Consider the following 15,803-nt stretch of genomic DNA (forward strand, 5'->3'; position numbering starts at 1 on the left):
AACCTCTCCTCCAAAGACTAGCAAAAGACTCCCAGATAGGCAGATTCCCTTTACCGCCAGGCTCTCCGCCTGTCCCCATGTTTGCCTATGCAGACGACCTGACTATCGTCGTTCCGAGCGAAGCATCTGTGTGCTCCGTCCTGAACGTCATAGAAGGGTACTGCAGGGCTAGTGGGGCTAGGCTGAATAAATCCAAGAGTGCCACCTTGTATATCAGGCAAGCACCGTCCAGTTCAAACCCCTCTCATGGCCTTCCTGTGAGGGATGAAGTTCGTATACTAGGATTCCACTTCCGTTCCGGCGAGTTATCAGAGACCAACTGGCCTCTTGCTAAAGAGAAGCTTGAGAAGAGAGTTAGAGAATATGGGATGTTGGCGTGCCCTCTCACGGTGCGGGCTACTGTCGTTCGGTCAATTCTGTTCTCGTTCCTGACGTATGTTGCCTGCATAACACCTCTGCCGGCACGTACCAAGCTGCAGCTTGAAATAATCCTCTTCCGTTTCCTGTGGAACGGAATGATAGATCAAATCGGGAGGCCTGTGGTGAAACAGCCTCGGGACAAGGGAGGCCTAGGCCTCCCCGACCTGGGCATAGTAACCGCAGTGCTACACGTCAGATGGACCCAGACAGTCCTGAATTCAGACATGTCCCTGACTCGAAGCTTGACCTCGTTCTTTCTGAGCACCCGCCTTCGTCTTTTTTCGCAAAGCACGTCTTCCCACTGTGTTCCCCGTTCTGGCTCTCCTTTGCCCTTTTACGCCCAAGCAGCTAACTGTTTGGAGCGACTCAGAGGCCTCCAGGCCGACATAGATATTCTGGCAGTACCGTTAAAAGATCTAGCCAATCTTTTGACGCCGAGGCTCCCCCCTAGGTATATTCAAACAGATCTGTCCAATATGCGTAAAAGCTGGAATCTGATACTGGCAGACTTTTTGGATGCAAGTAGAGTAACGTTCATGTATCGCTTTGCACACGGACGGCTCCCCATTCGCAGCAAGGCGTTCACATGAGCGAGCTTGCATCCAGTTTGCCCGTTCTGTGGTGGTCGGGAAGACATTGTGCCCAGCTGCCCTCCTTCGACGAGTGGCTACCTTGTTTAGCATTCCAGGAGTGACATATCAAACTGTCAGGTACCTCAACCCGTTACCCAGGCATGCTGTTAAACAGTTTGTGCTCTTGCTCGTTGAGTGCATGTACCAAGTCTGGTCTGCCAGGTGCGCCGCTGCATTTTCGCGCAGTGTTCCAGGCCTTCATGAGGTGCTCGCACGAGTCCACAGGGAGGACTGGTTTCACTTACGCCGTGAGCAGCGTCACCTCAGCGAGCAAGAGTTCATAGACACGTGGAGCAGGCCACCGATTATTTGCGAGGTTTCTGGGCGTACCATAACAGTGTCAATATGAAGCCCTTTAAAGTTACAGTTGTCCTTCAGGACATCCGAGGTCTAAAGAAGGTCCAGTCTCCCTGTGTTTGGGCTGCTGCCACAGCGGGGACCTTAAACGCAGTTGGCATAGTGTTCGGTGACTGCTGTGTGCGTGTCACCACACGACTGCCCCCTTGCCAGGGTACGGCCGTCATCCCGAAACAAATACCTCCGCCCCCCGGACATCCGGGAGGGGGGGGGGAAGTGCCGGGGATTATGTATGAATGATGCCGGGCAGATAGGTTATATGAGACCTTGAGGTGCGGTGCCTTCTGGTGCCAAACCTCCTCCCATCTGACAACGGCACAGGAAGGCGCAACCGTTGCTCAGGTGAGGGGGATTTCTTGCGTCTACTAAAAAGTCAGTGTTTTCTGGATGCACCAGACATAAATACTAAAAAGTCAGTGTTTTCTGGATGCACCAGTGTGTCCGTAGGAGTTCCCGTAGTTGCACTGAGTCGGTAGGATTACGTAGCAAAGAATAAAAATAAGGGCCTAGTAAAGCATCGAGGGACAGAGGCTGAAAGAGAGGCTCGTAGGCGAGAAATGCAGAAACGAAGGGAAAAAATTAAAGTAGAAATTAGAAATATAGAGAAAGCAGCTGATATAGAAATGAAAAAGATCGAGGCAGAAGTGAGAAAGCGCGACCTGGATACTCAAAAAGCGTTAGCTGAGGCAGAAATTAAATTATTACAAATGAAACAGCGGCCTCGTAGACAGCAAATTGAAACAGATGTTAAACCAGAAGGAACTAACAAGAACGCGAAAGAGCGGCCCCAACCAGTGCTTGCAGACAGCGTGTCAGGTAACGCAGGAGCCTCGGCGCGAGCCCTGAGCCAGCGGAGGCGACCTTCGCCGAAACAAACGATGCTGCCGGCGTGCGCGATCGATGCGGTGCCGGTCGGAGAAGTAAAGCGCAAAAACAAATACGCAAGCCTTACCAATGGAAGTGCCCGCGCGCGCTGAAATTGTCGAGTGCGTCAGCGTTCCGACATGGGCAGCGGAAAGTGCGCGACAGCACGAGATTGAAACAAAACACGTAGTAGACGAGGCAATCGTAGAGCTAAAAGCTGCAGCGTGTGATCGCATTTTCACTGACAAGTTAAATATTGCAAATGCGGGTGGAACAGCGGCACCGGGCGCGAACGCATACCAAGAACAGGGCGACAGCGATCGCGAGCGGTGGGATCGCCGAGATTGGAGATAATGCGTTGACCGTAGCAGATACAGCTTGCAAGATAGCGGCCTTAGTAGCGGTGGAAAAAAACAATCTGGGGCCCACGATAGGCACGGAATTAGCCCCTTCTCGCAGTTGTGAACCAGAGACACTCCATGATATGCAGCGAGGCTAAGCTTGCAGTAGGTAGCATGAGTGAAAATCCGGGAGAGTCACACGATACCCCCTGGCTCTAGAGAACAGGAAGGGAAAAAACCGCCAGGCAAGCCTGAGCCACGTGGCACCGATGGGCAGTCCCGCTCGCCTGTGCATGAAAGTGCGCTTGTGAGCAGAGAGTGACGAGCGAAGTGTGCAAACGATTTCTGGACAAGATCATCGTGACGTGTGATGCGTGCAGAACTTCGGGAACTGGGACTTGCTGCGAAAGCGTTGCATGCAGCGATGTGACTGGGCACTACAATGTTGTTTGTGAACTTTGTGTGACATGAACTGTAGCCCTCTGCGAATGTTATAGCAGAAGCTGCGCATTTCGATTGTGTTCTAGCGGACGGAAACTCGCGGCCTTTTGTGTGTGTTCGGCTTGGCTGGGAAAAAAAGCCCAGCAATCCTTTATGGCGGGGCGTGTAAGGCCTCGGTGGTCTGTTTTTTAATGTTTCCGCGCACGCTGGAGGAAGCGACGCAGATGGAAAGATCTAGCGGCTTCTTGACCGAGGCGCAGCCGATTTCGCAATCCCGACCACCGCGCCTCTCTTGCGGTGTAGTAGCCTCTCTTTTGTAAATAACTTTTCGGTAATTCGTGTTTTTGTTATAGAAGTTCGTTTCGTCTTGTTACTTCAAGTTCGTCGTCCTACGTCTCATTGTGTGTGTGTGTGAACAACACGTCGCCTGACGAGCACTTTGAGGAGGTTCAGAAGAACTGAAGACAACAACGAACCTGACCTTTACAGCCCCCAATTCGTGCCATCTTCGCTGCAGAGGTAAACATAAAAACCAATGAGCAGCATACTCTGCTACGCGCATGCAATATCATACGTATGTGCAACATGCACGGCAGATGCCAAGAAACGTCTCTTTTGCGCATTTTAAGACTTCAACAAGTGCCTGCCTCTACAACATGATCTCCGTAAAAAAAAAAAAAAAAATGAAGCTACAACTTACTTTTCTCGGCGAACAAGGCGAATCCAACGCTGCCGTCGTTCCGTCTCCCGATGCCGCCTCGGGAAGCCATAAAATGTTGTTGTATCAGGCGAATTCATGTAAGTATTGCTGCAGCCTACAACGCAACAGTGTGTCCGGCTGTTTCTATGTGACATTTGTGATCGAGGAAGAAGCGCAGAGCTCATTCGTGTCGACGCACACAGCACTGCGGGCGCCGTCGTCTGCTCTAGCCTTCATGTTAGGGACGCGCTCGCCGCCGCGAGTGGCGCGCATGTCGCTCCGGATTTAGAATGTAATGGTATCCACCCGGAAGTTGATGCAGGCGCAGTAACTGTTCCTGAAGCTCTGGGGTTTAGAGATACCAGTGGCCGGGTGAATAAACCGGCGGTGGAAACTAGCAAAAAACAACTGGAAGATTGGTGGCTTAAAAACAGAGAAGTGACATAATGTTAGTAATGTAGAAACAAAAAATTTAAGAAAGAGAATGATGGTTTAGGTAATCAGTCTAAATCAATAATTAAGATATAGGGAGAAAAATGAGCATGATAGCTACTGCTACCACCCCGTTTCAAAGGGGATGCTCCTATATTACATCCATCCATCCAAGGAAAACACATCCCGTAAGATCTCACTCGCAGTTGACGGATCTCGCGCACATATCTCGAGCACAAGATTTCGCTCCATGAGCTTAGAAAGGCTTTCATCTTAAAAGCAAAAGCACCATGACGTCACATACTTCGTGCATTTAATTTTGTATAACATTTGTGCACAGGAACGTTTGCAATAAAGGTGTCATTTATTTGATCAAAATAGATATTCTTGATTCCCGGAGTGGGAGCTCACTTTATCACAAACATTTGTGATGTGTATGAAGCAATGCAATTCCAAATAATTTTATCGTGGCATTAAAGACAACAAGCTGCTAAGCTTGTGCATCTCGACTTCAGCGCTGTGTTATTTGCCATGTTGTAACTTCGTGTTCCTCGCCTACTAATAATGGATTTTCAACGTAAAGGGCAAAGCTACCTATATTCACTTGTTTAAAATTTATAATGCTTTGTTTGCTGATTATCAAGAGAATAACATGTTTTGTGAAGAAAAATAATATGAGTTTTGTATGGGTTTTTTGTACCCGGCTGTTATAATGGCCTTCGTCGTATTGAATAATAAGAGCGTATTCTGACGCCGAGTTCAATACCCCTTTAGATTGCATTGTGATTCAAGAATAAGGTTTTGCGACCTCTTCAATGCTAATACACTTATGCTATTACAGTGGAGTGCAGTGGGTTGTAGTGGCAATAAGCTGCCATCCGCTGAACATACCACGACGCTTACGCCACAACCGCTGCCATCAAAACGTGAAGAAGCAAGATCTAATTGAAATATACAATTGAAGCGGCCCGTCACATCTCATCTAGACACCTTTGCATCTAGCCTAAATAGCCTTGTTTCGTAGCTCGATGGATCCCAGATCGCACCAGAGTTCGATCTGCCCAAGTCCTCTGGAAGGACTCAAGGTCACGCACTATAGCAAGTCGCTGATCTTGTGCCAGTCAGCAAATGTTCTCTTTCGGTTTCCCTGTCATCGCTGAGCACGTGACTTCGACAGGCCGATGCCGGTCATTTGAGGTCTTGGTGGACACCCGGCCCCGCTTAAGGTAGGCCGAACACTTCGACCTCGGCGAGCTGCAGGACATTCTTGAGCGGCTCCTTGCAATCGGTGCAGTTCTGGGTGATTTGTATGGAGACGTAGCGGCCACGCACGGGGCACGGTTTGCACTCGAGGAACGCGAGCGCCTCGTCCTCGATGCCGCCTTTCTCGTGGTAGTGACATCGCGTGTTGCCCTTGAAAGGCACGTCGTTGAACTCGGCGGTGATGGGCAGCGGTCCCACGCGGACGTCAAAGTCGTGCAGTCGGTCCCCTGCGTGGTAGGCGCAGTAGATGCTCAGTTTGCCCGAGGCATAGTGGGCCTGATCACTCAAGAAAACAAAATGTACATCAAACAAAAAACGTAAAGAGGGCGGCAGGGTCAGGTGGGGAGGACAGGAATGGCTGACATTTATATTATAGTCTTATAGCTCGTTCGGCTTTTGTGGATGTCAGTCATCGCCGTAATAATCCAGCAGAGCATGCTTCAATGGGAATATTTTAATTTGTAAGGCAGGTACATCTAAATAGCGCGCTGAGATGGTGTGGAAAGTTGTTGAGGCTGATATCTTTCTTCGTACGCAGTGCAGAGCCTGACCTATGAAATGGTTCCTCTATTCGCACCAAATAGTCTTGACAGCCATATGGAATTAGTGGCGAATGCGGAAGAGGAAAAGTATTCAGAGCCCGATGACCTTGATGTTTGACAGGTGAGAAGTAGAGCTTACGCTCTAATCTCCCGGTACATTATGGCAGCTGCACTAAATACAAATATGTGTACAGATGTTCATGGCTTGCGGCCAATAAATGACAAAGACTTTAGAGCAAGTTTCGTCGTCCCACAGCCACTTCGCACAAAATGCCGGCAGTTGGTGCTTTCATTTCGAGTCATGTGATAACTGACTTGAAAAGTACGTCTAAAAGCGACAATAATCGTTTTAGTGACGAGTACCATGTACGGAATTTGTAACTGTAAAGGAATCTTAAAATATATACTAAACTCGGAGGAAGCAAACTTTTTTAGCGGACTAGTCTTCCGGGAATTTCACAGCCACAATGTGGTGCATTTATTATTTATTTCACTTATTTTCAGGGTCGCAGTTATTGATGGCATGCGAAATAAATCGCGGTTGATAACCGCCTTCACAAACCTGTATGGCTGTGCACTCGTGCAGTTTATCTCGGCTTTGGCCCTGCCCTAAAAGTGGCAACTCTGTAGAGCTGCCACTGGGGACAACGAATTCCCTCCACCGCGCACACAACATAAAAACGGGCTTGCTTAGGGAGTCTTGTGAGACCAGTAATATTTTTGTTTGTTTGCTGTGAACGTAATTCCTCACTTGAAGATAAGGATGAGGACGGAGAAAGATTGCTAAAAGGTAAGATAAGACATGCCCCACTTGGTGCAGGGATCATGATGTGGCCTGTGACAGCTGTTGTGTGCCAATGGGCGTACTCGGTTGGGTACACCTCATCGTTTGGGTAGAATCGGTCGGATATATCGAATGGAACAAGGGGTTTCTTAACGTTGACTGAGCTGTGAGAAATCGTACGCGTTGATGAGACTTGTGCTTATACTGAAATCGTAACCTTATAATTGGAGTGCAAAGCTTTTTTCGAGGCTGTATTTTGTCGCGGCCTCTGCTTTGATGTTTTCACTGGCGTTAAGGAAAACAGCTGCGAAGAAGGGACCCTTTCGCCCTCTCTTTGGCTTGAGCGACTGATAATTGGCGGGCTCTGAGCAGGGTACGCTCAGCGTGGGAACCAACGTTTCTGTTGAACTTTAATTGCTTCTGGTTTTTTTATTGTTTACATAATTTCTCAATAAATCTTCGGCAAGAATCTGCCTACTTATTTGGGCTGTGAGAAAAGGAAAACCGGGAGAGTGCACTGCGCTAGCTGTCGCAAATGAACCATTGCTTAGATTTCCAACACCATGGCACGTTTCAACTCTCTCAGTACTTTGCACTGCATTATAGTTGTAGTAGGAAAGAAAAGAAATGCACCGATCTTCATCTCAATACTGGCAGTCAAGAGATAATGAAGTGCGCGCGCTTTATTTTGGAAACATGCAAGAAAATTTGCGGGTCATTTATGTTCACAATACATACATATGTGACGAAGCGCAGTGCGAAAACAACTAGGTGATTCTAATCTGGTGTCGCCAGCGAAGTGTAAGAAAGTGACTCAAATACTGAAACATAAGAAGTGACGTATGTTGTACTGCATTTTATTTTGTCGCTTGAATGTTTGACCACATACAGATTGAGGAGGTGGAGTAAGAATGGACGTATTTTTCATATCGTGGTAAATCAGGCTATTTACCACGATGTTCAGGAATTCAGGCTTATAAACGTTTTTTTTTTGCAGCAAAAGAGAGTTTACTACAGCTAGGGTGTTACTGTTATCGATGGAATGTTGCGGTCCTTTTGCTGTGATTTTTAAAGGAATAATATCTACGGGCTTATCCTGAAAGCAGTAAGATGTGAGCTTTTTTACTAATTTTCTCAAATTGTCTCTTCCTTGCAGCACAGCGCTTCCTCCTCTACGGAAGATCTGCCTGCTTTACCACATTACATTACATTACGTTAGAACAGATATTTCATATGCACAAAATCCTTATAGAGGGATGTCATTTGCGTGGGTGGTGCTTGATGCAAGGATGAGAGCACTTGGTCATTCAGTACCCATGTTTTGCACTTACGCTTCTAATGTGTACTTTGGGAACCCATTCAGCTATTAACCCCCTGGTGACTAATTGAAAAAAAAAATGTGGAAACGCTGAGGCAGCGATCGATTATCGAGCTAATGCTCAATAATCTCCTGAAGCAATTGTTGGTCTCGATATTCCACTGAAACAAGCTCGAGGTAATCGCAAATTTTAATGTCATGGCTTCAGCTTCGCACAGGAAAAATAATTGAGAGCTCTGCAGGGCACAGTTCCTCGTAGAAGTTCGACTACAGGATATGATTCTGGCAAAGCCAGGCTTTATCCGGCAATGATGACCACTAATAATCTACAGCAGATGATTGGCTTGTCGCTTTGCCGTGTTTTAATGATTTTAGCGGAAGAAGCATTACGTGGCGTAACTGCTCTTTGTATTGAAAATTTCCGAGTGCCGACTGAATGATGAACTGAAAAGCGCGAGCAAGCACAACAATTCAAAATCCTCGTTCTTTGGATGAATGCCAGATTGTCAATTTGCGCTGGTGCGCCAGAGACAGAACTACGCAATTAAAATCATGACTGTGAATCAAGGCCCCATTTCTGCCCTCATCTTTCACTAGTCCAAACGCATGGCTTTCCAGCCGCAATGTTTATTCAGAGTGAACACTTGTTGCTCACTCGACACAAACCAGGCGTGCACTTGGGTATGCTTTGTGAGAGCGGCACCAGTGCACTATTACTATCACTAACCGTGAGTGCCATGTAAGATAAATGTTAGCCTCAATAAATCAATCATGACCGTTTTTTACGCGGGTAACTCGGCCGCTTCCATAATGCAAGGAAAGCAATAAATAATGCGATTGCACTGTGCAACCACCGGCTACACGCGCTGGCCGAACGCAGCTGCTGCCGGCCACACTAGCCACGACCCTCATGGTCGTGAGTTCGGTCATGCAAACAAGGCTAGTACCTGCGTCGGGGAATCTGCTCTTTTATGCGTACTCATTAAATAAAAACTTAGTGCTTTACCGTTGTCACATACGCTTATACGCATGACGACAAGACATATTCAAGACGTCTTTTTTCTTTCTACACTACTCTCATATAGCCGGACATATTGAACAAAGATCTTAAAAACAGTATTGGCAGCTGAAAACTTAACACTCAGAGGGCAGTTAATTCTTTCTGAAAAAGCGAATGTTTCGTATGGACCGGTCAGAAGGACGAATCTATAAGGTAGTGGATAGTTTAACTGCTATGGTGTCTAATGGCTGTGGGTATACCGACGCATTCCCTGCACACAGTTTGCTGCGCTTTGGGTCGGACGCGAAGTAGAACCAGAACAACCATGCGTGGCACGTACCCCATTCCTTGCGGTTGCGAATGCGGATTCCCGTGACGGTGATGTCCTGCGCCAGGTCGACCATCCACCAAGGGAAGAGCTCGTTCCAGTAGGAGTCCAGCGTGTGCGCGAAGTAGGGCGGCTTCAGGCCATCGGTGTTGTGCGAGCCGTCCACCGCCTTGTCGGATGTGTACTGGATACCGTACAGCTCATACGTAGAGCTCTGTTGAGTCTTTTTCTTGTAGGCGTAGTTAATACCAGTCCCGGTCTCTGCGCATACCGTAGGGTGGATTTGCGTATTAATTATAGCTTATCTTCAGCGACACTGCTGGATGTCGCTGAAAAGATTATGGGAATGGGGTCAGGTAATGGGTCAGGTAATGGTAATTATGGGGTCAGGTAATGAGAAACCTATGATACAGCACTACATGGCAGGCAACTTACAGGCACGTATTATGATGATAACGTTCTACTCATACTCGCAAGATTCTCTCGGCCACAAACTAGAGTGCATCTAACACATTTTACTTCAACAGGAGGCTGAACGAGTGGTCTCAACACTACAACCTTCCCCTGCTTTCTGGATCGTTGAGTTTCTGGGCATTCAGGGTTTGATGGCCATAAGTTGACCCATAAACTCATTGGCGATACTGTTCACGGGGCACAAACGGTAAGAGTCTTCGGACGACGCACCACTAACTTACTTACTACTTACTTACGTACTTACCAAAGAACTTACTATTCGACCCCGTATCATAGCACATGCGGAGGAGGCCGCCATTGCAGTAGCTGCAGCTCAACCCACTTCCAAAACAATTATTTCCGACTCGCGGGAGGCCAGTCGGAACGTAGAACAGGGCTCGGTACCGTACCTAGCCTATCACCTTCTCCAAAACAGCGTCTACACCGGGGACCTCACTCACCGGAATATCATTTGGGTTCCTGCTCACATGGGTCTTGAGGGAAATGAGGCAGCTGACGCCACCGCCTGCGTGCTCTCTCACCGGGTATTCCCCTCTGACCTCGATGATCAGGAACTCGAATTCACTCCAGCTTATTCTTTCAAAGATATTGTTTTACTATATCAATCTGGTCACGGCATTTATCCCCGCCCGTGTAAAGGCCTCTCAAAGGCGGAGGAGCGGCTTCTGCCCCGCCTATATATAAATACTTTGCTGTGCCTGGCAGCTCTAAAATTTCTCGAGCAGCTGTCCGCACTGTGCGGAGAAGTCTTCGGACATTAACCACATTATGTGGGCCTGCCCCTCAAACCCTGCTATCAACCCTCATCCCGGTCCCACCCGGGAGGACTGGGAGGCGACCCTGCTCGAATGCTCTGACCTACAGGCCCAAAATGCCTTGGTTGAGCCCGCCCGGAAGATATATATAGTGCTGGAAGACATATATAGTGGCTGCACAGCAACCATAGTTCTGCATAAAGAAAGTAACAAAATTTCCATAAAGAAAGGTGTTAGGCAAGGAGACACAATCTCCCCAGTACTATTCACAGCTTGTTTAGAGGAAGTATTCAGAGACTTGGAATGGGAGCAGTTAGGGATAAGGGTAGATGGAGAATACCTCAGTAATCTACGATTTGCTGATGACATTGCCTTGCTAAGCAACTCGGGGGATGAACTGCAAATAATGATTGATGACCTAGACAGGAAAAGTAGAAAGGTAGGCTTCAAAATCAATATGCAGAAGACTAAGGTAATGTTCAACAGCCTCGGGAAGGAACAGCAGTTTGCATTAGGTAGCGAAATACTGGAAGTAGTGGGCGAATATGTCTACTTAGGACAGGTAGTAACCGCAGATCCGGACCATGAAAAGGAAATAACAAGAAGAATAAGATTGGGATGGAACGCATTTGGCAAGCACTCGCAGATTATGACTAGCAGCTTACCGGTATCGCTCAAGAGGAAAGTATACAACAGTTGCATCTTGCCTGTACTCACCTATGGGGCTGAAACGTGGAGGCTAACCAAGAAAGTTCTACTTAAGTTGAAGACAACCCAGAGGGCTATGGAACGAAAAATGGTAGGGGTAACATTAAGAGATAGAAAGCGTGCAGAGTGGGTCAGAGAAACAACTCAAGTTACCGGCATTCTAGTAGAAAATAACAAGAAGAAATGGACATGGGCAGGACATGTAGTGCGAAGAGAGGATAACCGATGGTCGCTGAGAGTAACAAACTGGATTCCAAGGGAAGGAAAACGTAGCAGGGGGCGGCAGAAAGTTAGGTGGGCGGATGAGATTAAGAAGTTCGCAGGGGTCAAGTGGATGCAGCTAGCACAGAATCGGGTTAAGTGGATAAGTGGAGAACTATGGGAGAGGCCTTCGCCCTGCAGTGGGTATAATCAGGCTGATGATGATGATGATGATGAGCCCGCCCGGGCAGCGGCCGACGCCGCTGCAGTCCCGTCCTAAGGACCCGACCTAGTGCTTGTGAGGACTGGCCTCTTAGGGGCTGGTCAAATCATTACTCCCTGTGAATGCTCTTTTGAGCCAAGAAGTGTCTTTCACCACCACCACCAATGACGTCTACTTACTACTTTGTCGCGACACGTGTTTACCCAACCGCTCATCTGGAGGCTCGCCTTCTCCGGCAATGTCGTATGAATGCGCTAGTCATCCCTTTCCGCCTCTTCCTCTATCGCCATCATCCTGTCCCAAGTGCCGCTCTGCCTATACGGACGTAGCCCATTGCGCTTTCTAATGACATGCTGCTCAGCAGTCTAGTTCGTATCTCCCGCCTTAATTTTCCGTCATCACCTGCCTCGTCTGGATTGGCGCTCAAAGGAAAAAGGAGAGTAGGGTTGCCTACTGCAGGCTGTCATGCTCGGCCTGTTATCTTTTGTTGAATAAAATTGTTGTGCTGTTATCAGTAGAAAGAAAATATATGTACAAGTAGTAAGCAAGCATGTCGAAATAAATGAAGCCAATGGGATAGATCGAAACTACGACATGGAAAGTTACCGGAAGGATAAAAATAAGTTTAAATGTAATATTTACGCACTTATGTTGCGGGAAATCAGCCTAGTTACCCCACGAAAGAGAGGTGCCTCGCGTTTTTGCCGTGCCGGCAATCGAGCCGGAAGCAAAGAGGTCAACGAGAAAGCTTTAAAACAAACAGAGGATAATAGAGCGCTATATCAGAGAAAGTTACAGGGGGAAAATACAAAGACAATAATGGTTAAAGAACAAGCGACAATTAATGATGTCCTTACAGAAAAGGTAAGGAAAAGTGAGCTTGTGGTGCGATAAATATGCACCCGGGGGTCTGTTAACGGCCTAAGACTTTTCATGTGAAAAGGAGGTCTGCTGACGTAAATGGGCGTGGCTCGCGCGCGACAAAAGAGGGAAAGGCTCTTGTCTGACGTTGCGCCTTTTGACCTCCTTCTTTTTGTACGCCTCATACACTTGAAATAAAGTTGCTTGATTTTATTACATTCTGAATTATAGCTTTTGTCCAACCACGAACGTAATCGTTCGAAGGATTAAGCACGAACATAATCCTTGCAAAAATTACGTTCGTGGCAGAGTCCCTTTTAAGGGCTCTAGTCTTGTTTCTAGCCACATTTGTATGAAAAGCAGGTTTAATCCAATAAATTAATCCGGACGGAGCATTCAATCTTCTCGCTCCTTCAGCTCCACGACAGCATCTCGAGAAAGATAGTTACCGAAACATTGCTTGCGAACGTAACCGTCAAAGCATTTTGGGAACTCACCATTGTACAGTGTGTCCTTGTAGCGGTTCTGGAAGCGTTAGAGAGTGAGAAAAAAATACAACTCATTAGCACAAATATCTGCTTATTCATGCACACTCTCCAGGGCTATAAAAGAACGCTTGCTGTGTATTCCATTAAACGATGCGCTGTGCCGCGGTGTCTAAGGGCTTAATGTGCTCGACATGGGATTTCGAGGACGCGGTTTCGATTCTGGCCACGGCGGCTGCGTTTCGATGGATGCGAAACGCCCAGTGCAAGTGTACTGTGCGTTGCGATGCACGTTCAGGAACATCATACGTTCGGCTAGGTGAGACCAGTTCATTGTTATTCAACGCAAAAACGAGACGACAGGAGAGAAGACGACACAAATCAAGCGATCACTCGATTCGAAATAAGACAGCAGAAATCAGCAAAACATAAAGATGTATGCAGGAAAAATTAGAAATTATACTGGCACAAAGATGCACTAATCGCAGATAATAAAAAAACAGACAATCATGGCGAAAAACGCATTTCTTCAAGGAAGGCAATTTCAACTCACATGTGACCGACGGAATGGTGATACACGTGTCAGATGATTTAGCAAGATAAAATGCTTTCTTTTAGTCACGTCTTATATATGACTGACATATGTCTTTTTGGGTATTATACACAGCTCTTATCTTTCCAATAAGTATTCAATTGCGAGCGAGCGCAAGTGTGATGTCGTTTCCCTCCTGCAGTCTTCTTTTTGCGCTCGTTAAGAGTGAATGCGATCGAAATCCCAAGCGATCGAACTTACCGGAGTCCTGCACTATTCCGTCCATGCTGATGACAAAGCGTTGATCATTTCGAAAAGGAGGCAAGGAGACTTAATTACAAATTTCTAACGTTGGGGGGGCTTCGAAGTCCGTTTGTCTGTGGATGGTAGGCAGTTGTCCTCCGGTGGCTCGTTTGGCTGTAGTGCAAGATGGCCTGCGTGAGCTGCGCCGTAAATGAAATGCCTCTGTCCGCGATGAGCACTTCAGGGGTGCCGTGTCGCAGGAGCATTGGGCAGAGCTTTTGCTTCAACGTAACGGGTCATGGAACCGTTTGCCACGATGATCCATTTGTACCCCGCTGATGAAGTTGGGAAGGGGCCGAGGAGGTTGATCCCAATTTATTGAAAGGGCTTAATAGGGGGCGGTATTGGGTTCAGTAGACCAGCTTGCGTCGCTGACACTCACGGCACGTTTTCACATAATGAGCAACGTCGCCAGGTAACCGTGGCCAGTAATATTCCTCTTTTATCCTGCGCAACGTGCGCACAAACCCGAGATGCCCCACTGGCGGCTCATCGTGCAGCGCCTGCAGAATCTCCTGTTTTTGGGCACAAGGAGCTACGCGATTTTGTTGGCTACGAAGTTCTTCACGATGACGACATAGTTTAATGCGAAGGACGATAACTGACGCCTAAATACAGCAGGAGGAGAAGCGAACTTTTTTTCGAGGTAATAAGCCAGGGCTCTCAACTCAGGGTCCGAGCGCTGCTGCTGTGCAAAACCGTTGGCGCTTACCGGTCTCAAGAAAGCGTCTTCGTCGTCTTCTTTCGGCGACATGTTGACTGGGGCTCGTGACAAGCAGTCTGCACCGGAATGTTTGCGGCAAGACTTATAGATGACAGTGATGTTGAATTCTTGAAGACGCAGGCTCCATCGCGCAATGCGGCCAGACGGATCTTTAAAGTTGGCGAGCAAGCACAGAGCATGGTGGTCGCTCACAACCTTGAATGGTCGTCCGTAAAAATAGGGGCAAAATTTTGATGTACCCGAAATGATGGAAAGACGTGTTTTCTTCGTCGTCGAATAGTGAACGGCTAGCGTGCGCGATAACGTTTTCCTGTCCGTCAATTTTCTGTACAAGAACGGCACCTAGGCCTACGCTGCTTGCGTCGGAGTGAATTTCTGTCTCCGGATTTTCGTCGAAGTGCCCGAGTACAGAAGAAGAATGTAAGCGGCGCTTAAGTTCCTTGAAAGAATAATATTGCGGCGCTTCCCATTTAAAAGGTGCGTCAACCTTTCTAAGCTGCGTGAAAGGTTCGGCGATGGAGAAACAATTCCTGACAAATCACCAATATTAATCGCATAGCCCAAGGAACCTGCATACAGCTTCCTTGTTGGTTGGCTGTGGAAACTGCGATCGCAGCTGTTTTCTCCGTGTCAGGGTGAACACCATCCTTACTAACGATGTGACCTAGGAACCGTAGTTCTTTGGAGACGAAGTGGAATTTCTCTGGTTTCAACGTTAGCTCTGATGTCTTGATTGCTTCGAGTACGGTCCGAAGCCTTTTCAGGTGGTCTTGAAACCTTGAGGAGAAGAAAATGACATCATCCAAGTATACCAGACAAATCTGCCACTTCAAGCCCGCCAGCACAGTGTCCATTACCTGTTGAAGCGTCGTTGGTGTGGAGCAGAGGCCGCATTGAAGCACTTTGAGCTCGAATAGGCCGTCCGGTGAGATGAATGCGGTCTTTTCGCGATCTCTTTCGTGCACCTCAATTTGCCAATAGCCGCTCTTCAGGTTCATCGAAATGAAGTATTTAGCGTTGCATAACCGCGTATTGTCGATGCGGGGGAGAGGGTAGATGTCTTTTTTGTTATGCTATTAAAGCACCGGTAATCGTCGCAGAAGCGGAGGGTGACG

At 47.6% G+C, this 15,803-nt stretch overlaps 1 protein-coding gene across 1 annotated transcript in view; it reads right to left on the reverse strand.

Moving 5' to 3' along the window:
• Positions 1-5,408: 5,408 nt before the first annotated feature.
• Positions 5,409-15,803, reverse strand: part of LOC146200477 (uncharacterized) — an 89,639-nt gene continuing 79,244 nt past the window's right edge. Inside the window, exons 5-7 of the mRNA XM_084592374.1 lie at positions 13,142-13,169; positions 9,435-9,683; positions 5,409-5,677 (exon numbers count right to left, since the gene is read on the reverse strand). Coding sequence (XP_084448500.1) covers positions 5,409-5,677; positions 9,435-9,683; positions 13,142-13,169 — 546 coding nt within the window. The remainder of the gene's footprint in view (positions 5,678-9,434; positions 9,684-13,141; positions 13,170-15,803) is intronic.

The sequence above is a fragment of the Amblyomma maculatum genome, chromosome 2 (assembly GCF_055883805.1).
Source record: "Amblyomma maculatum isolate TAMU_Amacu chromosome 2, ASM5588380v1, whole genome shotgun sequence".
In the NCBI taxonomy this organism is placed as follows: domain Eukaryota; kingdom Metazoa; phylum Arthropoda; class Arachnida; order Ixodida; family Ixodidae; genus Amblyomma; species Amblyomma maculatum.